At 32.6% G+C, this 23,891-nt stretch overlaps 3 protein-coding genes across 10 annotated transcripts in view; 2 read left to right on the top strand and 1 right to left on the bottom strand.

The window, feature by feature from the left end:
- The window catches only part of acyp2 (acylphosphatase 2, muscle type), a 133,900-nt gene extending 123,640 nt beyond the window's left edge, over positions 1 to 10,260 (bottom strand). Inside the window, exon 1 of the mRNA XM_052569525.1 lies at positions 10,212 to 10,260. The gene's annotated coding sequence lies outside the window, so the exon portion shown is untranslated. The remainder of the gene's footprint in view (positions 1 to 10,211) is intronic.
- Positions 1,146 to 5,586, top strand: LOC127968357 (VIP peptides-like). Its single transcript, XM_052569522.1, has 7 exons — positions 1,146 to 1,223; positions 2,290 to 2,402; positions 2,483 to 2,590; positions 2,803 to 2,907; positions 4,341 to 4,472; positions 5,148 to 5,189; positions 5,328 to 5,586. The coding sequence occupies exons 2-6, from the start codon at positions 2,296 to 2,298 to the stop codon at positions 5,149 to 5,151; spliced, it is 456 nt and encodes a 151-aa protein (XP_052425482.1). The 5' UTR covers positions 1,146 to 1,223; positions 2,290 to 2,295; the 3' UTR covers positions 5,152 to 5,189; positions 5,328 to 5,586.
- Positions 6,977 to 22,309, top strand: LOC127968348 (equilibrative nucleoside transporter 1). Of its 8 annotated transcripts, none has more exons than XM_052569510.1 (13): positions 6,977 to 6,994; positions 14,714 to 14,786; positions 15,062 to 15,143; positions 15,307 to 15,476; positions 16,382 to 16,521; positions 16,611 to 16,745; positions 17,461 to 17,558; positions 17,644 to 17,725; positions 17,794 to 17,861; positions 17,971 to 18,079; positions 18,982 to 19,067; positions 19,648 to 19,847; positions 21,132 to 22,309. In XM_052569510.1, the coding sequence occupies exons 2-13, from the start codon at positions 14,761 to 14,763 to the stop codon at positions 21,241 to 21,243; spliced, it is 1,308 nt and encodes a 435-aa protein (XP_052425470.1). In that variant the 5' UTR covers positions 6,977 to 6,994; positions 14,714 to 14,760; the 3' UTR covers positions 21,244 to 22,309. The 8 variants fall into 8 exon arrangements, with proteins under 8 accessions (XP_052425470.1, XP_052425472.1, XP_052425469.1 ...); XM_052569509.1 differs by lacking the exon at positions 6,977 to 6,994 and adding an exon at positions 8,049 to 8,218 and having other exon boundaries at positions 14,698 to 14,786; XM_052569504.1 differs by lacking the exon at positions 6,977 to 6,994 and adding an exon at positions 8,049 to 8,218.
- Positions 22,310 to 23,891: the final 1,582 nt, after the last annotated feature.

Below are 23,891 nucleotides of genomic sequence, written 5' to 3' on the forward strand. Positions count from 1 at the left end.
TAAAGCAACACTCTGGCAACATGCTTTGCATGGGGAAGCATAAAAAACAATGCCTTTAATTATAGAATTATTATTTTATAGAACCATAATATTAATGTTAAGTTTCATAAAACACATAAAACACAATGTACAGGAATTATCTTTAAGTTACTTTAAAATATAGACTTTTAAATTAAGATTATTGTATAATAGTCTATTATACTATAAATTAAAACAAATAATTTTTCATATTATTAATATTAATATTAATGAATAGTGTTTTCATAATTGTTTGAGTGTTTTCAGAAGTTAATTTCACCACAAAAATCACATGAAAAATACATTATTATATTAAATGATTATTACATAATTAAAATAAATAATATAAAATAAAATTATCAAATCAAATCAAAATTTTAACTATGCCAAAATATAAATAATAAGAATAAAATTAATTTAATTTAGCCTTATTTCATTAAAATTCTATTCAAAAGTTTAAGTATAAAGGTACAAAATATCACAAAGACTTGGCAAACACCTATATAGCAACTGCCTAGCAATACCCTGACAACAGGCTTTGTATGGATAAGCACAAAAACCAATGCATTTATTAATGTAATCACTTACAGAATCGCTTATATTTTGGTTTAATATTTATGTTAAGTTCCAGACGGTTATATTGATACCTGAAATGACCTGTTTTACTGTACACTGACCTTAATACAGTGTGGGTGCAGTTATATTAGATTAGCAGATCTGCAGAATTCTGTAATACGATTGACCGATGCTTCTGTACAACTCACATCACGTCATACCTTTCGCAATCTATTTAAGATTATCAATTACCATCAGAGACCGTCTTAACCTCAACTCGGAGCTTCAGATTTCAGACGTCAAAAAAGTACTTCAGTTAAACAATGCATTTGTTTTCATTATTATAAGAAAGCACAGTAAATGACCAAAAAGAAACTGGAGTGAACATCATTTAAGTATTTTACAGAAAAATGAGTCAGTGTCATTTTCAGTCTTTCCGAGAAACTCAATTTGAGTTTGACCACCAGTTTGATCACCATTGGGTGTCTCCTACGAGACCGAGTGACGCAGGTCAGATGCTGTGAGTCTTCAGTAACGTGAATAATCAGGTGTATAAAAGCGGCAGTCAGGAGACAGAGAGACACAGACAGACGAGAACTGAGCCGAGGAAACTATTCTTCATCCATACAGGTGCCAGAGATCATCCGACCGTGAGTTCTCAGATTCTTCAGTCTTATTTGTGTGTGTAGAAACTCCATGGGATATCTGAACTTATAATAAATTCATTTCTCAATCATTATAGAATATATAATATTAGAAAAATACAAAGTTTCAAACTTTGTGCATTTCAAATTTATGTGCATTTATTAAAAGAAAAAGTTTTTGAGCTTTAAATTAACTAGCTAATTACATGGGATAGTTTAACTTTTATAAATGCTTTTATTTATTAAACATTTATTGTTAGAAAAATGTCACATTTCAAAATTTTTGCATGTAGTAAAATAAAATGTTTTTGAGCTTCTGTTAATTGGGAAACTAAATGGGATATTTTTTCTTTTATAAATGCATATGTTTATATATATATATATATATATATATATATATATATATATATATATATATATATAGAAATTTGTGTACATCTATTAAAATCAAAATGTTTTATGATCTTATGTTAAATGAGTAACTACATTTTATTTAATTTACATCTTACAAATGCATTTGTTAATCATTATATCATTTATATTGTTTAGAAAAATGCAAAGTTTTAAAAACTTTTATGGTTAGTTGAGTGCTTTACAAATTTCACATTTAGAATGTACGTGCATTTATTAAAACTTTTTTTGTGCTTCTGTTAATTGGGAAAGAACATGGGATATCTGAACAATGTATAAATGCATTTTTAATGATTATATAATATATATTGTAAAAAAGTACATAATTTTTTTTTAAACTTCTAAAACCATGCATAGGTATTTGGGAACTTAATTAACAAATTTCACCTTTCAAATTTATGTGCATTTATAAAAACTAAATGCTAATTAGGAAACTAGATATGTGCACGTTTATAAATGCATTTGTTAATCATTAATATAAACTGAAAAACAAAAGCTTAAAATAACGACTAATCACAGCGCCTTTATGTTTCATGTCATTTTAATCTAAAATCTCAATAAAAAAGCTCAGCAGAAAATTGCTATCAAAAGAAAAGACAAATCAATCTGCATATTCAGTGTAATGCAGATGTTTGTTCTGACCTGGTTTAAATGTCCGCAGAAAGACATGATTTCACTGAGCAGCTGTCAGACGCTCCTCCTGATGGCCGTCTGTGGCGTCTTCTGCTGCAGGACTCTTGCACTGCCTGCCATCTCTGAATATCCAGGCATCAGGTCAGACATAAAACACTTTATTAATGTACAGGTCTAATGTGAAGGACACATTTAGTATTTTGCATCTTAATTCTTTCCAGACCAGATGCTCTGGATGAAGACGGAGAGTACGACTGGACGAGAGATCCGTCACTACATGATCTGGAGGCGTATAAACTCCTGTATGAACTCGCAAAAACCGTCGAGAGGTTCGTCAAAGCAACACCATGACATTAGCAACGGCTTCCATTTACTCTCTTGTAAAAATATTATAGATCCATTTCCAGAGGAAAGACTACAGCTGTAAAAGTGATGATGAGGAAGATCTTTTGTGGAGACAAACAGCTTTAAGTTTACGAGAAAGCACTGAAGACAATCTTACAATAAAATAAAGAGTGTTTTTAATCTGTATTGCTTTTAGACCATCCAGACACGCTGACGGACTGTTCACGAGCGGATACAGTAAACTGCTCGGCCAGCTGTCTGCTAAAGAATATCTGGAGTCTTTACTTGCAAAGAGAGTCAGGTAAACATGGCCATACAGTAGATGGCTTAAGTACTGTACGGTTTTTATTTTACATAAAATAATCTAAAAGAATGTAAGCAATATGTCTAAATAAATTATGTTCTTGAAATAGACATTACAAAAATTGAAGTTCCTACTTCCAATGAGATTTTATTTAGGCGTTGCGCCAAAAATAGCCACCGGGTGACACCAAAGCTCTGAACATATAATCCTTTCTCCATATTATAAATTTATTTCACAATATTACCGTTATCACAAAATAACCTTGATACTCAAAATAACCTTGAGACCTTTCCAACAATATGATTTTGTCAAGTTTAGGAAAAGTTTTGATTAAGAAATCTTGTATTCAATTTCGTAATATGACGCTTGACACCGCCCACTAGTGGGAGGAGCCTACCAACAGGATTTAAAGTACCATTTTCTTGGTAATGCAATTTTACATTTCAAAACGGTTTCATATGATGAATTCTGAGAGTTTAAGCTATCGAATTATACCTATTTTATGAAGAGTACTAAAATATGTGATAGGGAAATCAAAGCCACGTCTAAATAAATTAAGTTTCAAAATTGAAGTTGTTATTACAAAAATTAAGGCTCCGGTGCAATTTTGTTTAGGAGCTATACCAACCCAAACTCCACTAAAAAAACTAAAACAAAAAAAAAAATATATATATATAAAAAATGTACACATTTTTATCTCAATGTCACTTTTATCATGAAATTTCCACCAAATATGTAACATTGAGAGTCAGGCCTTTCCAATGATACATGCTTTGTCAAAAAAACAAAAACAAAAAACAAAGGCTGTGATTAATATATATATATATATATATATATATATATATATATATATATATATATATATATATATATATATATACACACACACACACACACACACACACGTCTAAATAAATTATGCTCCAAATTTGAAGTTACTATTACACTCCTGTGAGATTTTGTTTAGGCGAAATACCAAAAATAGCCACCAGGTGAAACTCCACTGAATGCATTTTCCAGACAGATTTATATAATTATACATTAACATTAAATTTCTAATAAAATAACCACCAAATATGTAACCTTGAGACTCCGACTCTTCCAAAGATATGTAATTCGACAAGATTAGAAACATTCTTGATTAATATTGTAGTACATTTTGTAATATGACACTTGGCACCGCCCTCTAGGGGGAGGAGCCTACCAACAGGATTTAAAATACCATTTCCATGGAAGCACAATGCCTGTTTCAAAATGGTTTATATATGAAAGCTAACAGGTTAAATAAGTCTGGATGGCAAACTGAATGTGCTAAGCATCTCGAGGTAATGCGATATCTGTTGTGACGCGGATTTAATTAAGCTTTTAATAATGAGGCAGCAGGAGGTTGAGTGTACAGCGGGGGTCATTTTTCTGTCTGTCTGCTGTAGTGATGAGCTGGATGTGCAGCAGATGCCTGTGAAGCGTCACTCAGATGCTGTCTTCACAGACAACTACAGCCGCTACCGCAAACAGATGGCAGCCAAGAAATACCTCAACTCCGTTCTGTCAGGAAAAAAGAGGTACAGCTTGAAAAGAAGTCGCGCTTCACTATTACTGGTGCGATAAAACAGCACAATAGTCACATAGAATCACACTGAAGGATCCAGAATATCACAGAGACTGCAAGCAAACACCCGGAAAACCTTAGCAATCCGACGCTCATACGCTGACATGGACCGTGCGGACACAACACGCCTCTCTCTAAAGACGATCGTAAATTCTCTTTTGCATCTTTTTGCGCTTGAATGGTCGAACACACACACAGTTATGCCAAAAATGTCCATCGTGTGGAGTATTCACGTAAACACAGTTAGCTATCTATTAAAAAAAAAAAACATGCATAAACAGTAGAGGGTGAAAAATGGTTGTCTGTCAGTATATTAGATCTGTGCAGTCAGTCTTAAAGTGACAGCAGCCTAATTTATCTGCCTCAGCCTGTGTCATTAACGTAAATCAAACAACAAAATACAAAGACAAAATCTTGACTGAATCACTTTTGGATCATTAATTAGATTATATCTGATTCATACAATGTTTTAGTTATAAAAATAAAACAAAAAACATTCTTATACTGTGGTATAACATTTTGGTCATATCACCCACGACTAATTTAGAAAACATAAAAAATGCAATTGCAATGTGAATGCTTATAATCTTTCTTTATAGAAAATATTATCTATTTTGATCTGGTTTAGGTGATGCACTCCTGTTCAAACGCTGTTTGTGCTCTTCGACAGGTAAGTGCGTATATGTCTTTTTTAAGTGTATGTCTTTTTAAATGAAGAATTATGGCTTAATAATCAATTTGATGTCTCTGATTCATCTCTTCAATGTCAAATCTGATGTAATGCAGCTGTTTTCCTTGTATTGTGTAGGTGACGTGGACGCAGAGCTTCAAGATTTCGCCATCATTATATATTCAAGCTTACACAATCTATTACAGCTGAAATTGAGTTAACAGCAGTGAACACAACACAAACTGATCGAGCGTGTCAGTGAATGAATCAGTGTGAATGACACGTCTGTTTGCTGTTGGCTGACTAATATTGTTATGTCTAGAGGAATCTATTTTGACTGCAGTCGTTCTTGGTAATTGAAGTTAAACTAATTAAAATGATCATGTTTGTAAAAACAGTTTTGTGCACTGCTGTCATTCCTTCTGGTTTACTTCATTCTGTGGTCAGTTTCACAATATCATCAAATCTCTGGTGGATGTGATTCTTTAAATCCATTTATAATATGAAAGCTTGATTCTGTCACTGGATTAATAATAATAATAATAATAATAATAATTACTTTTAAACTAATTATTCTGACTTTTTTGGTGCAATTCTGAGTCAACGCATTGTGAGATTCACAGTAAACTCAGAAAAAGTCAGAATTGCAAGATGAAAAACAGGGTTAGTATTTTTATTATTGACAAAAAAATCTAAACTGATGCTAAAATTGATACTACAGACATTTTTGTAACTTTTAATATACTTTAAACCCGCAATTCTGACAAAAAAAAAAAAAAAAAAAAAAAAAAGAGAAATAATCACGGTTGTAATTTTATTTTATTTTTTCCCAAGTTTCCATACATTTTCCTAGGTTCAATTATGAACAGATTCCACCCTAAGCATGCTTTATTTATTTATTTATTTATTATTACACATAACCAAACATTTCATGAAACAAATGTATCAAATAAGCCAGGCTTATTTCAGTAAACCTGACTTATTTTGAACTGATTCAACTGACAATATATTCTGAAATATATGTTTTGAAATAACCCTGGCTTATTTGGTAAACTTGTATTATGAAACATGCCCCAGGAGTGTGTGTACAGATAAATAAATAAATAAAAAGTGCAGAAAAGCATAGTTCATATTGCTATCAAGCTTTTATGTTTACATTTAGTTTCAATTACTTTTTAATATCAGTCTTAAATTGTACAAACATAGGTATTACTGTATTATTATTAATATTACTATTCAACCATGACTGCAGTATCACCATCTATCCAACAGAAAGCAGCATATCACCAAATATCTGGAAGAGCATCACGCCACATTATTCATTATACAGTATATGGGCACATTTGGCAATATCCTGTTTGCACAAAACTGGGAATAAAAACTATTTTTCAAGACAAAGAAACAGAAGAAAGGATGAGTGGTACAAAATGCCACACTTCCTGTTGTGTGACACATCTTTGCAGAGTAATCAGGAATCATTTTCACCGACTGACTACCCAAAACACACTTAGCAGCTTCCAGAGAAAAATACTGTCAGTAGAGGTTTAGAAGCAGTGTCTGATGCTTTATCTGGGTTTGGGTCAGTCCTACAGACATGCATCTGAAGGTGAGTCTGTGAACCTAACGGTGAGTGGACAGAAAGCAGGACATCCCCTCGGCTCACGCTGACCTTTGACCCTGCAGTGATTAGGCCCTGCTGCTGCTGATAGTGGTCAGCTCTCACTCATTCAGATAAGAGCCCTGACGCTCTTTGAACTTCTGCTGTGGAGAACAGAGTTCAAACACACACACACAGCTGGCAGCAGGTAGGGCTGCTTTGACTTTATACGCTCTCTATTAATGTGCATTTTGTGTTTGAGTGTGTTGACAGACGGTCAGGGAACAGATTTTATTGTTAGGTTGATGACTGACACATTACCAATCAATACTAGTGAAATAAGTCATCTTTGTCTCCTTAAACTGGTTTTCTTTTTCTCTTGACATAAAACGTGTCATCCACCGATGTCAAATAAAACATATAAATACTATTATAATATTATGAAATATATTTTCTACTCTAATTATATTTTCATAATATTATGAAATATATTTTTATTCTTTAAAAATTATATATATATATATATATATATATATATATATATATATATATATATATATATATATATATATATATATATATATATAAACATATGATCATTTATAATACTGATCAAATATCAAATGGCAGATAAATTAACTACTTTTACAATGTTAAGTAAAAAGGATTTTTTTAAATAAGTAAATTAATTTAAGATTCATTAATTATTTTAAATGGCATTTTTTTACTTTCTGAAGAAAACATAATATGCATAATGAAAATCGTAATATTAATTATTATTATTATCATTAATTGCTTTGCTATCTAAATAATGATATTTATTATCATCTTTATTACATGTGATTAATTTTGAAGATAACATAATTTATTCTTATTATCATGAATCGCATCGCTAAATAAATAATCACATTTATTTTCACCTTTGCTGAATTGTGATTGTTAAGCTTAAAATACTACACATCTTCCATGTTATTGAGCCAAAAAATATTAAGTAAAAATAATACTCTTATGGGTTTATAATTACTATTAATGATCATTTCATCATAATATTCCACGACAGCACAGACAGAATGAAAGTGTAATTGTAACAGCAATCAATACTGTTAATTTGGCATAAATGATTAATCAATATGAGTGATAATCAAACCCCTTATGGGCATTTAACGAATCTCCCAACTATCTGTCTGACAAACAGCATTGCATCACAGACAGAAGGGGATTGATTTATTAGCTTTGCTTTTCAGGTGAAACTGTTGCTGTTCACTGTCTCTGAACAGATCGAGGCTGGTTTGTGTTATCTCTCAGACAGCTAATATTTGGTTTCTTTGAGATAGCAGGCAAAGATTTGACATCATCGTGACAGAAACAGGCATATACCTTCAAAACATTGCTGGAGTTATTGAATGAAGTTTCTCAGTTCAGCTCAGTAAAGGTGAGAGGAGAGCGTTTCTGATCGAATGTCTTTTGTAAATGGAGGGTGAAGTAGATACTGTGTGTGGCTCATGTTTCACTAACATACTTCTGTACTCTTGTGTCAATGTAGAACTTCAGTCGTGTAAAATCCTGCAACAAGAGTCAGTACAATAACAGAAATCAAGAGAATGATTTTTTCCTAAAGCTGCTTTGAAAGAATGTCTTGAGACGAACATTAGAAACAAAAAATAATAAATAAATAATAATAATAATAATAATAATTGCATAAATAACAATTGAGATTAATTTTTTTTTTCATTGTGTTGTTATTTTCTTTATATTTTTGTATATATAAAACATATTTAATTAAATGAAATCAAATACATTCTAAATTAAATAATATAAAACATGGGTGCTTTACTGTCATGAAAATAACACATTAAACAAATTATATATCATAAATAAAACTGATTCAGGCTGAAACCAAAAGACAAATGTTAAATGTATATATATATATATATATATATATATATATATATATATATATATATATATATATATATATATATATATATATATATATATTTGAATGATTGTGTGTTCAGAGGTTATAAATAGTAAAGGGCACTCAGGACAGTCGATTACATGCATATCTTCATGGCTTTAAAAGTTTATGACTGGCGTTTTCTAAGACAAAGATTACTGTTATTCATTTGATCAAACCTCTCTCTCTCTCTCTCTCTCTCTCTATACTGTATATATATAATCATTAGGATATTAAGTAAAGATCATGTTCCATCAAGATATTTTGTACATTTCCTACCATAAATATAATGTAATGTTTGATTAGTAATATGCATTGCTAAGAACTTAATTTGAACAACTTTAAAGATGATTTTCTCAATATTTAGATTTTTTCGCACCCTCAGATTCCAGATTTTCAAATAGTTGCATCTCAGACAAATATTGTCCTCCGAACAAACCACACATCAATGGAGAGATCATTTATTATTCAGCTTTCAGATGATGCAGAAATTTCAATTTCGACAAATCGACCCTTATGACTGTTTTTGTGGTCAAGGATCTCTCTCACACACACACACACACACACACACACACACACACACACACACACACACACACACACACACACACACACACACACACACACACACAACAGGGTCTCAAATCACTTTACTGAGCTTAAATCACCATCACCATCATCATCATCATCATCATTTTATTAGTTAATCGGTGTACATTAATGGTTTGAGTGATGTGTGTGTGTGTGTGTGACATCACTTAACTAATTAATATAGAATTACAAATATATAAAGAAACATAATTCACATAGTTTGATTTTTTGTGTATAAATAAATAAAACTGGCAACTACTTGTTTGGCAGGGAACGAAAACATTTGCTGACTCCTGAAAATGAATAAATAATCCATTCTATCATCAAATTACATGCCATAAACATGCCATATTTTCAGATTATGAATGGGACCAACTACAATATTATTAATTTAACTGAGAGTATTGTGCAATATCCCAAATTTACTGGAATGCTCTCCACATACACAGCAATGCTAAGCGATCTAAAGTAGTCGTACAGTATCTGTTTTGATGCCTGTTTTAGATATTTTTATTATTTAAAAAATATATATATTTCTGTACAATACATTACTAGCACTAGAGGGCAGCATGACTCCAACATGAGTTCAGATTCACACACAGTTTCATCACAGCTTCAGTTTCAGCTGTTCACCTGTCAATCATGCAAACACTGTTTTAAAGGCAGCCTTCTACTGTTGTTTAATTCGTTTTACGAAAGTTAATTTCAATCAAAGATCACCTGAGGATTAAACAATCACATCTGGACCCAACATCCCAGCAAACACATTGATATTGTGGCAATGTCTGTGCATTTCAACAGTTACTCAAACTGCTAGAGTAGCTCTATTTAACAATTAACAAGCGAAGATGCGGAAATAATTACGCAAATGTCTCACCTCTGATTAAAAATGTAGTAGAATCCATCTCTACCATCACTCAAAATCACCAATGATTTTTTAATTCATTAATTTGATTGACCAAAAAAAAAAAAAAAAAAACTGCGGTATTTATGACGTCATTCCTGTTGAAGACAGGTTGACTCATGGGATTTGTAGTCTCTGACAACTGCGTCTTATATGTTCTTGTAGTTGTCATTATATTATAAATGTTCGTAATTATTATTATTATTTTCAATCATTATTAATTAAAGCTAAATATATCCGTAAAAAAAAAAAAAAAAAGTATTAGGGGATCTTTATAACATCATACACCTCTCCATCCAGGATTTGAGTATAGTTACATTCAATTAATATTATGGTATGTAGTAACAGCTATGATTACATTATAATACACCTTGAAACTATGACAACAACAACAACAACAACAATAATAATAGCTAAAACATCAGAGTAAAAAAAACATAAATATTGTTATTACTATTAAAAACATATATTATTCACAAATAAAAATCTGATTATTTTAAAATAATAATAACATGCTATTATTTATAAAATTGTATAACAATCCATTCATTAAAAAATGACAATACGTTACTATTCATTTGTCATATTCAATAAAATATTATGGAATGGAAAATATATTGAAAACATAATAATAATAACAATAATGAGAAGTGTTAATATTAATAAGTGACCCAAATATAAGTTGTAAATGACTAATTATAAGTACATAATATGTGTGTGTACTTTGTATATTTATTATGTATATATAAATAAACACACATGGCTATATATTTAAGAAAAAATATAGTATGTTTACATATGAAATATATTTATATATAATATATATAATTTTGAAAATATATACTGTTATCAAAATATATACTGTACTGTATGTTAGAGTCTTTATATATATATAATAAATATACACAGTACACACACATATATTATATAAACAAAAACCTTTTTTTGGATTTTATTAAATCATATGACATAGGCTATATATATATATATATATACACACACACACACACACACACACACACACACGTACATACAAGTAATATACAAATAAAAATATACGAAATATTTTTTTAAAGCACTGCTATAATATTGCTATATTTCATGAACATTATGTAAATGTGTTATGTTAATATGTAGACATTATATCTCTCTGACTGCATAAAAGCAGTGTTTTCTGCAGAGTGTGTCTGACTCTGTGCTGCCTTTCTGTGATTTACTTGTTTTCCATGGATGAATTTGCCAAGTTGTATTTCTGTTTGTCAGCTCTTATCTGCAGAAGTTTCTGTGGGGAAATCACTGGATGGTTTCCATCATACATAACTTACCCATAACTTATACGATATGTGCTGCTGGCCAAAAAGTGCTGTCGTTTCACCGGGTTAACATCAGCGGAGCAGGCCGTATATCAGGTCTCAGAGAGGAGTGTGTGCTGGGAAGATGATGGTGTTTGCTGGTACTGCAGAAGATCAGCGTGGAGAGAGTCGATGTGTGTGTGTGTGTGTGTGTGTGTGAGTGTGTGTGTGCTGAGAAACTAACATGTTTCATGCAGAGACCTCAGCTGAACTCGTGGCCTCTGGAGAAAAGGCTCACTTCCCACTTCTGCAGAGTCTCGTGATCAGTTTGTGGGCTTCAGCATTTTTAAAGGGGGGGTGAAATGCTATTTCATGCATACTGAGTTTTTTACACTGTTAAAGAGTTGGATTCCCATGCTAAACATGGACAAAGTTTCAAAAATTAAGTTGTACGTTTGAAGGAGTATTTCTTTTCCAAAAATACTCCTTCCGGTTTGTCACAAGTTTGGGAAAGTTTTTTTCGAGTATGGCTCTGTGTGACGTTAGATGGAGCAGAATTTATGAACTTATATGTGTCCTAAGTGCACTTCTGCCGGAAGAGTGCGCTCCCGTATAGCAGAGCACTGAGAGCACAACAGACTTCACTGATCAGAGCGAGAGCGTCGCAAAATGTCACAGAAGAAGTGTGTTTTTGGTTGCCAGGGCAAGACAACACTGCACAGATTACCAAAAGAGAAACAGCATTAAGGGACCAGTGGATGGAGTTTATTTTTACAGAGCATCAACGGAGTTGTGCAAGTGTTTGTGTTTGTTCCCTGCATTTCGAAGATGCTTGTTTTACAAACAAGGCCCAGTTTGACGACGGATTTGCACATCGTTTATTTCTTAAGGATAATGCAGTCCCAACGAAAAAGGATCACGATCTTATGTTGGAACCGCAGGCGGTGAGTGAAACTGCTTCAAATATCTCTGTGTTGTTAACTTAGCTATCGGCGCGTAAGCACATCAAGTAAACAACATGCGATGTTGTCATCAAACTGCACTTTCCACATGTACAGCTTAAAAAATCAAATAAAATAAAAGACGACATAAAGTGGAACTTAGTCATTTTCCAAACCCGCTAAGCAGATATATACAGTTTCAGTACATACCACATAGAGACGTTGTTGTTGCTGCTGCTCTCGTTCAGTTTCAGCCTCTGGATCTGATTCTGGATCATAAATAAACGGCTGAATCTGACTGTTAGCCATGGTTTGTTTTGGATGATGGTTTTTCCCTCACGGTAATGTCACAGCTTCCAAACGCTCTCAACGCAAAAGCCTACTGGTGCTTGTGATTCTTTAGCTCCGCCCACACGTCACGCCTCCAGCCGGTCGTGTTTTCAAAAAAAAAAAGTGAAGTGACATTCAGCCAAGTATGGTGACCCATACTCAGAATTTGTGCTCTGCATTTAACCCATCCGAAATGCACACACACAGAGCAGTGAACACACACACACACACACACAGAGCAGTGAACACACACACACACACACACAGAGCAGTGAACACACACACACACACACACACTGTGAGCACACACCCGGAGCAGTGGGCAGCCATTTATGCTGCGGCGCCCGGGGAGCAGTTGGGGGTTCGATGCCTTGCTCAAGGGCACCTAAGTCGTGTTATTGAAGGTGGAGAGAGAACTGTACATGCACTCCCCCCACCCACAATTCCGTCCGGCCCGAGACTAGAACCCACAGCCTTTCGATTGGGAGCCCAACCCTCTAACCATTAGGCCACGACTTCCCCTTTTTCTGTACCGATTTACAGACTATCTTTCTCTTATGAATATAATTAAACTAAAGACTTTTTGGAGTTATGAAGGACGCAGTACTACTCTATAGGTACTCAAGATTAACAGGAGATTGAGTGAAAACGAACATTTCACCCCCCCTTTAATAAATTTATATCATATCACAAATAATGAAATTATTAATCAATCAATCAATATATAAATAATATTAATATAAATATGAAGAAAAAATCTTAATTTAATTATATGTATATATATCATCATTGTTTCCACTGTAATTTCAGTGGTTTGTGTTGTTCTTCAGACGTTGTGTTTTCTGGCTGTTGATGGTGCGGAGACTCAGATAAGCAGCATTATCAGTGTAAAAAACCCCCTAGCCCCTCATTGCATATGCATGAAGGGGCGTGGTCACATAAGCTCAGGGCGGGGCCTCTCACATAGGGCTCTATCGGGTCTCCTGCAGCTGTTTAAAGCAGAACTGCATTAGTGTTCAACAAGTGTTGTTTTTGAAAGTCAGTAAGTTTTTCACTTCACTTTTTTATTTGAATTATTTGCTGTGATTGTGAAACTTTTATGTCTCATTTGGTTACTATGGATTTAAACTTATGAAATGCTATGAAAGTTTATAATATTGCATGATATATGTTATGTATACATTTTATATTTTTTATTTTATTTTATGTAACTATAAGTCTTGTATTTAAAGTACAATGAGGTTCTCTATTTCAAATGTTTCCGTTTACTGCTAGTATATATATATTTGTTTACATGTTTGGTTTAAATTTAATAATCATAAACTTCACTTAGAAATAACTTTGTTTAATTCATGCATGGTATTTATTAATTTTTCTATAGATTTTAAAATTTTGGTAATTATAAAAAATATGCATGCTTTTAATTCTAGACTATATAATACAAAACTTTTTCATGATACATTTTAATATTATGTATTTATTTTCATGTGTAGTTTAGATTTAAACTTCTAAATAACTCTTTGTATTCTTGCATTATATATGGCATTACTTTTTGTAATTATATTATGATTCCTGTATCTACATTAAATTAGATTTTGGATATTCTTGACTTTTTCTATTGTACTCTTTAAAATAAAAATGCTTAAAATATTTTTCACTGCGATGCCAGAGAAGAACCATTTTTGGTTCCACACGGAGCCATTCAGTCAAAACAGATCACGTTCTTACTTTTCTAGAATCTGAAGAACCTTCTTTCGCCACAAAGAACATTTTGTGAAACAGAAAGGTTCTTCAGATGTTAAAGGGTTTTAACTAAACGCTTCTTCTATGACATTTACTTTTAAGAGTGTATTTATTTGGTTTGCTATTCTTTTTCCCGTCATGTGTCTGAACAAGTCCGTGTTGCTTCCAGGATCTTGAGCTTTACAATCGCGGCTGATTGCAGTGAATCTCACAGATATGGAGCCTCAGGTGCCCAAAGACAAGTGAGTCGAAAGCTTGAATATCTCTCTGTTCGATCAGCCGCTCAGACTCAGATAACAAGAGCACAGAATGTTTCTTCCGCTGAATCTCCATCTAGAGTCACGTCAGATGCGAAGAGGCATATCTGAGCCAAAGCACATGGCTCTAAATACTAAAAACAAATGCTGATATCATAAATACCTTGGGATTCTTTTAGAAAGCTGTGTTTGTTCTGGTGCATCTAAGAAACCCAGAAACCTGCTTCAGAAGCAGTCAAACATTGCTCTTCTCCTGACAGATATAACGGCGTGTGGTTGATTTTCTTCATGCTGGGTTTGGGGACGCTTCTGCCGTGGAATTTCTTCATGACAGCCACTATGGTAAGCACTTTAGGACTTGCGTCACATATTTCGTGCAAAGTCATAGAAACGCAGTCCAGAAATGCTGACAAATGCTTGCAAAACCCTCAAAAGCAAAAACTACATCCTCATGAAGCAGAAGGTCTGTACCTCTCAAGTCTTTTTTCATCTGCTGATCTCACAGTATTTCACCAGTCGTCTCGCAGATCCTCTCAGTGAAGCGAATGTCTCTGTGAACGCGACTGAAGAAGAGTCGCGGAGCGTCTTACAGGCCAAGTTTAATAATGTGATGACGCTGTGTGCGATGGTTCCTCTGCTGGTCTTCACCTGCCTCAACTCAGTGCTTCACCAGAGGTCCGTTTCTCCAAAGAAACTAAATAAGAAATGAGTGTTTAGTCATTTGCATTGTCCTTTTGCAGACGCTTTAGTATGCATAACAAGTCAAGCCTTTTTTAGGACAGTTTTTACTTGAATACATGTATTTATTTGAATTAATTAATTTTTATAAATGTTTACTAAATGCAAATATTTTTGTTTTGAATAAATATTTATTTATAATATATATTTTATATATTATTATATTTTTAATATATACTTTTAGATACCAAAAAATAAACATAGTAAATCAATAAATATATTTGCATGAATATTTTATTCATTTAAATAGATTAAACATTTTATTTAATTACACGTTTTAATTTTATTGATATAAATAGTACATTTGTTGATTAAATATAATTTACTTATTAATTGGAATTCATTTTCTATTTTTTTTTTAAATGGATAATAAAAACTGTTTTTTTTTTTAAAAATAAGTATTTATATTTTTGTGCATATGGTTTTTACATATTTGTAAATAAGACATTTTGTTTCTTCTTCTTCTTCTTATTATTAAATGACTACTGTTTTTAATACATTTATTCAGTCATTTATTTTTGCACATTGATATTATTTTAATGGCAGTTAAACACAATTTACCTACAAATTTTATAAATAAAATAAAATAAAAATAAAATAATAAAATTAAAAATAATAAAATAAAATGAAATAAAATAAAAAATAATAAAATAAAATAAAATAAAAAATAATAAAATAAAATAAAATAAAATAAAATAAAATAAAATAAAATAAAATAAAATAAAATATTGTTTCGTATTCTTCCATTTAAGGAAGATTTATATACTTTTCTTTTGGAATTAGGAGTAGATTATGAGGTAACCCTGTTTTTGCTGATTATGAGACTGTGATTGAATCTGCAGAATTCCTCAGAAGATCCGGATCGCAGGAAGTCTGACGGCCATTCTGCTGGTGTTCCTGCTCACTGCCATCCTGGTGAAAGTAGATTTGGATCCGCTGGCGTTCTTCATCATCACCATGATTAAAATCATCTGCATTAACTGTGAGACGCTACAACACATGCATAACAACTCACAGAAGCAGAATGTGTTGTGAATGTGATTTGAAGTGATGTATTTGTGCTGATCCCAGCGTTCGGAGCGGTTCTTCAGGGAAGTCTGTTTGGGATGGCCGGGCTCCTGCCAGCGTCCTACACAACACCCATCATGAGCGGACAGGGGCTTGCAGGAACCTTCGCTGCTTTCGCCATGATCTGTGCCATCGCCAGTGAGTCTGCAACTACAACACAATCACAGCACCACAAATCACTCAACGAGTCACACACTAATCTATGGTGCTTTCCATGCAAAAAAAAAAAAAAAAATAACTCAAATCACACTTTTTAAATAGAAGAATAAATTCAAGCACCGAAAATACAAGCTTCACTTTTTCTAGGGTAATTGTTTATATATTAATATATATATTATTATTTATGTTTATGTTCATGTATATATATATATATATATATATATATATATATATATATATATATAAACTTCTGTGTAAATGTGTTTTCAGCAATAAAAAATATTTATTTACAGTTAAAATATAATTTAAATATATATTTATATTTTAACCTCTATTTACTCTACATCATTGAGTGTTAAAAAAGTGAAAGAATATTGTTTAACTTACAACTAATTAATATATAATTTTATTTATTAGTATTATATAAATCATATTTTTTAAACGAAGGGAATTCATTTTTTTTATAAATATTTTTATGCTTTAACATTTAAATATTTACACCTAGAGTGTAACAAAAATTTAAAGAAGATGTAGTTTATATATATATTGTGCTATTATATTGCTAAAAGCACAATTACAATAAGACAACACACCACCTTATTGTAATTTAGATTGTAATTAAATTGATCAGAAACCAAATCCAAGGGAAAGTGATGTTCATATGAAGCTCATATTTTCATATTTTCTCTCTCAGGTGGTTCTGCTATGCATGACAGTGCTTTTGGATACTTCATCACAGCGTGTTTCGTTATCTCTCTTGCAATCGCATCGTATGCTGTTCTTCCTAGACTGGTAAGATCTGAGCGGCTACAAAAACTGAAGACATCGATTTAAAGCTTTAAACATCAACAGTCTTGATTCCTTTATTTTTCTCCAGGCGTTTTTTCAGTACTATCAGGAGAGTCAGCAGAGCAAAGCAGATGAGGACGAGGAGAACAAGATGGACCTGCTGAAGAAAGGTGACCTCTAAATTAACTCCAGACTGAATATCAGTCAAAACCCTGTTTTAAAGTTAAGCTGTCTGTAGATGAGCGGCTGAAGAGCGCTGGAGACGACGGCAAACAAACACCGTCCATGCTGGCCATCTTTAAGAAGGTAAACGCTCAATAAATCAACAGCTGCACAGCGAACACATTGAAACCGGTGCACAAGCATCCACAGGATTGTGTTAGTGAGTTCAGCGCAGGTGGATTTCTCTCTTCAGATCTGGGTTATGGCCTTCTCTGTGTGCTTTGCCTTCGCCATCACCATCGGCACGTTTCCTGCGGTCACTGTGGACGTCAAATCTACTGTTGCTGATGGAGGACAGTGGGGTGAGAGTTCAACGAGTCTGAATCTTTAACATTCACAGTCTGATGATGAGGCTTTGTAAGGGAATAAAATAAAAAGAGGGGATTGTAACTTTTTATACTGCATCTCGTAATTTCTATAAATGAAAGTCAATTAAAAAAAGTTATTTTACTGTAATTGCAACATTTTATCCCACAATTCTGAATCTTTTTGTTTTTCAATACCGTTCAAGTTAACACCTCGCAATTCTTTCTTTGAGATTCTGAGTTTATTTCTCAGTTTTTTCTCACCCACACAATTCTGACTTTTTACACTTTATTGTTTATATCTCACAATTCTGACAAATTCTGAGCAAAAAAATAAATAAATAAATAAAATAAAACATAAAAAAATCAAAATTGTGAGATTTTGTATTTGTAATTTTTTTCAACTACTTTTTAAAAATTGAATGTTTTTCTATATCTTACATTCTGGGAATGATAAACTCAGAATCGCGAGTTATAATCTCAAATTAAAAATATGCAATCAAGATTTTTTATATATATTATATATTATATATATTATATATTTTATATATATATAATACATCTTTATATATATTTCTATATATATATTTTTTATATTTATTTTTGCAGGATTGTGAGTTTATATTTTGCATTTCTGAGAGAAAAAAGTCAGAATTGTGAGAAACTCAAAAAAAAAAGGAGAAAACCAATGCTGAATACAAATAACCACGGTGTGTTTTCAAGCATGAAAACAATACAATCCAAAAGATATTTAGTCCATAATTAATCTGCTGCTGTTTATGCATGTACAAACTGTGAAGTTCATTATAATATTAAAGCATTTCACTGTCTGAATATAAAGACGTTTAGTTTGCGTCTTGTAATAAAGCTCCTGTATAATGACTGGATTCTCTCTGTAGAGATGTACTTCATCCCAGTGTCTTGTTTCCTGTTGTTTAACGTGTTTGATTGGCTGGGTCGCAGCCTTACAGCAGTCTGGACGTGGGTAAGAAGCAATCAACAACACTTCTATTGTCTTCAAACTGCAAAAAAATGTAACACATATGGCACACATATGTAACACACCAATACCTACAAAAAAGACTCTTGGAGCCAAATTCTAAACCCAACAGGAAGTCGGTTATTTTTAATATTATGAGCATATTTTGTGTAATTTTGGTCATTTCCATGTGTTGTATTTTAACGAACTCCTCCTAGAGAGTTCTTCAAATCAACACCAAATTTGGTATGCCTAATCTAAAGGCCTTTGCGATGTTAAATTGCGAAGATCTTGAGTTTTCGTTGAAGGGCGTGACCGTGGCGGCCTGGCGAATTTCGATGATTTGCCATGAAAAATGAAAAACATTTTGATTGCAAAGTGTTCAAGCACAAGCTATCATTGCGAAGTGTTTATGCATCTTACAGTATTTTTAGTATAAAGGACACTTGGTCTCATATTTTCGTAGGGTTCAAAGACTTGTTGAGGTCAGAGCAGCTGTTTAACCCTAACACAAATGCATTCAGAAGAACAGTTGATGGTATTTCTGCATGCGTTTAGTTGTTATGCTCTGTCTCTTGTGTCTCAGCCCGGGAAAGACAGTAAGCTGCTGCCGGGTCTGTTAGCGGCCCGTGTGATTTTCGTCCCTCTCTTCATGCTCTGTAATGTCCAGCCTCGACACAATCTGCCCGTCTACTTCTCACACGACGGCTGGTTCATCGGCTTCATGATCCTCTTTGCCTTTTCTAATGGATATCTGGCCAGTCTGTGCATGTGCTTCGGACCCAAGTGAGTAAAGTACTGACAGAATATTATCCAGATTATTCGGACACATCAGGGTTATTATCATGAACTAAATATAAAACCTTGGGAGAAAAAAAAAAAAAAAAAAAAAAAAAAAAAAAAAGATTATATATATATATATATATATATATATATATATATATATATATATATATATATATATTTCACATTTTTTATTTCAACTAGTTGCCAAAAGAAGCATATCTTAATTTTTGTTTACCTAAAGCTCAAGTACTAAAACTAAAAGTGTAATAAAAATGTATATACAAATATTTAAAATGACAAAAAAAAATTATTGTAAAAATAAAATCTAAATAAAAATATTTACAAAAACTATAATAGCACATCACTGATAATAAAATAATTTAGCAATAAATTAATTTGCAGAAATAAAACTCGGAGTGTGACTAAATTAATATTTTTTTTATTTTTATTTTAGATTTAGTAAATTAATATATATATATTTTTTGAAATTTTAGATTTAGAATTCATTCGATTGAACTTTAGAATTTTTAAAAATTTGAATAGAGTTGAACGTTCTTAAGGATTCCACTCTTTGTAACCAATTAATTTGCCTGAGATTTCTCATCATTTGTGATTTAATAAGTTTTAAGGCGTAAAATTGTGGGGTCTTTTGCTTTAATATTTTCTTTAAGACTATATAAAGAGACATCCAAAATGCACATTTAAATATTTATGATATTGTACTTAATATATTTATGTCTGTACATTAAATTATAGCACACATCTTAAAAGTCTGTAAAGTTTTCGCCTCCTCTTCATCAGCACTTACATACACCAGAAATTCGTTTAATTCCTCTCTATATTCTGAGGGGTTTTAACGAAGGGTTTGTTCATGCATCATTCACCTGATATTATGATTGCACTTTTTCTATTTGCATCTGCAGATTTCAGCTACAAAACATATCTTTAAAAGTTTCCTCCATCACTTCAGCAGCACTTACATACATCAAAACTTCACAGTTGTATTCCTTTCTAGATTCTGAAGGTTTTTACTTTTTACATTTTGAACCTGGCTTAATTAATAAAAAAAAGATCAGATTCCTTTTCTGGAAATGCATGCAGAAATGCTGATTTAATTAGCTAATGCATCATTTGCAACTCGCAAAATAAACACTTGTCTTCATGTTCTGTGATTAATCACCTGGAGAAGTATTGTACGGTGATAGTATACCAGTTCAAATTAAAATCAGTCATGTTTTGCCTTAAGAAGATTTCTCCGTGTGTGTTGTTTTTGTGGACGGACAGGAAGGTGGAGGCGAGCGAGGCGGAGACGGCCGGAGCCATCATGGCCTTCTTCCTGTCTCTGGGTCTGGCTCTGGGAGCGTCTCTGTCGTTTGTGTTTCGAGCGCTCGTCTGAAGTCTCGTGGACAGAGATGAGACTGAACGAGCCGCAGACAGAACACACTCAAAACATCATCATCATCATCATCATCATCAGGACCTGAGCTTGAGCCCAAACCACACAGACTCACTCGTGCTGGAGGCTCGAAATATTATATTGCTCAAAAGTTTGGTCTTAGCAAGATTTGTTTTGTTTTTAAAGAATGTAATGCTTTTATTCTCCAAGGATGCATTAAATTGACCAAAAGTGACAGTGAACTCACTTATAATGATACAAAAGATTTCTATTTTAAATAAATGCTGTTCATTCATTGAAGAAGAATGAAACATAATGCATCACGTTTCAACAACATTGATAATAATCAGAAATGTTTCTTGAGCAGCAAATCAGCGTATTATACTGATTTCTGAAGATCATGTGACGGATGAGTAATGATGCTGGAAATACAGTGCTGTATCGCAAAAAAATAAATTCGATTTTACTATATATTCACATAAAAACAGCTATTTTAAATTATATTATTTAACCGTTTCTACATTATTTTGATCAAATAAATGCAGCTTTCTTTACATTAAACATAAAAAAAGTCTTGCTGACCCAAAACGTTTGAATGGTAGTCGTTAACGCATTATTATCGTTTAAGGAATACTTGTCTTAACATATTTTGATTTATTAGTTCACACAAAATCATCATTTACTCACTATGACAGTTTCTGGATTTGAACCGTTTCTTCAGATTAAATGTATAATATTTTTTATAACAGCTTCCTTTAAAGGTATATTTTCAGGAGCGCATGTTATTAGAAGTATATAGAAGTTTATATAAAGTAAATATTGTATTATAGTCTTTTTTGTAATAACCTGATGGACAATCATAGCGCTTTGTATGAAGGTGACGTGCATTATGATGTTATATTGAACTTCTATAAACACATCAACGTGACGTTTTTAAGCTTGAAGGGCAATGAACAATCCCACTCTACCTCACACCATACTCAACAACCTTCAACACTACATTACAAGACACCAAAGTGCCAAATATGATATGCTTTGTTATTAATAAAACCTGTTTATTTCTGCATTTGATCTCCATGTGTGTGTTTGTTGTGGTTGTTACAAACCCTCTAAAAGGTGCTGTAGGGAACTTTTGTAAAAAAATATTTTTTACATATTTATTAAACCTGTCATTATGTCCTGACAGTAGAATATGAGACAGATAATCTGTGTAAAAATCAAGCTCCTCTGGCTCCTCCCAGTGGTCGATCGCTCCCGGTAAGAAACAACCAATCAGAGCTGCGGTCCGTAACTTTGTTTGTGTTCAAAATGTAGAAAAATTTATATAATAAGCGAGTACACCATGAATCCATTTTCCAAACCGTGTTTTTAGCTTGTCCTGAATCACTAGGGTGCACCTATAATAAGTGTTTATATTCGGACTATTTTAGATTGCTTCGGGGGAACCGCGGCGGAGTAACCCAGTACCTTTGTGATTCTTCATAGACATAAACAGAGAGAAGTAGTTCCGGCTACGATGTTCTTCCGCAAGACGCAAGCAGTTCTGTTTATTAACCGCTAGAGCGTCAAAAGTTCCCTGCCTCAGCTTTAAATGAAGAAAACACATAATGATAAACAAGTGACTGTTTTCTTAGCTCGAGGTGTTCGTTGCAATCCTTTACTGACCTCCAAACTGCACAATTTTATATCATACAAGGTTAAGATGTCAACTTCAGGTCAAACACACAATGGACATTTCATATACAAGTTTGTTGTTTTGCAAAAACCAATAATTAAAAATTAACTTTAAATATAAATGTAGAAGGCTTGTTGCTTATCACTTCATTTGTAATAAAGTCTAGAGCTTCACATGATGTGTTCCTATTAGTTATGTGTCAGTTTTTCCTGCAGATTTTACTCAAATTTGATTTCTAGTACACTACACTGAAAGAAAAAAAAAAGAGTAAGATCTAAATGAACAATTGCACAAATTAAACAAGACAGTGAAGATTAAAAAAAATGCACAATCAAGTCATTCCTCAAACACCTGCATAAAAACAAAATGAGAGTTTGCGGTCAACAGTTGTCTTTCCAATAGTAATTAATATACGGATTTCACATATTACTCCCTTTTAAGCTTCTAATGCTTACATTCAGAATAGATTTTGTTAAATGGAAGCCATGAACCTCTTTTATTTAATCCTTAAAAGTGTTTTGTGCAGCTGTCTGGAAGCCGAATCATGAGTTTGTCTCCGGATTGACTGATACGAATGTGCATTCAGACTCATTTCTGCACAAGTGTGTGTGAATTCAGACTGACGCTGAAACCAAGTGACGCTCATGTGGTCTGTGTGAAAACCAGATGACAGACGGAGGGGAAGTTACAGTCAAACTGCACATCTGTTAACTGCAAACATGTCATTGTCAATAATCAATGAGAAAGCTGTATATATTAATCATGTATATTTTGCTATTTAAACAACATTTCTGAAAACGTGTAATACAAACCAATGTATCTCAGTCTTAGTCCCCTTGCTTTTTAGTTTGTTTATAAATGATCTACAGTACCATGTTGTTGAATGTCAGCTTTATTCTGATGACACAGTCATAAATTCATCTGCTAAGTCATCTGCCAAATAAACTAAAGCAAAGGACATCTATATAGCTCC

This window comes from Carassius gibelio, chromosome B11 (genome assembly GCF_023724105.1).
Source record: "Carassius gibelio isolate Cgi1373 ecotype wild population from Czech Republic chromosome B11, carGib1.2-hapl.c, whole genome shotgun sequence".
NCBI classification, from domain to species: Eukaryota; Metazoa; Chordata; class Actinopteri; order Cypriniformes; family Cyprinidae; genus Carassius; species Carassius gibelio.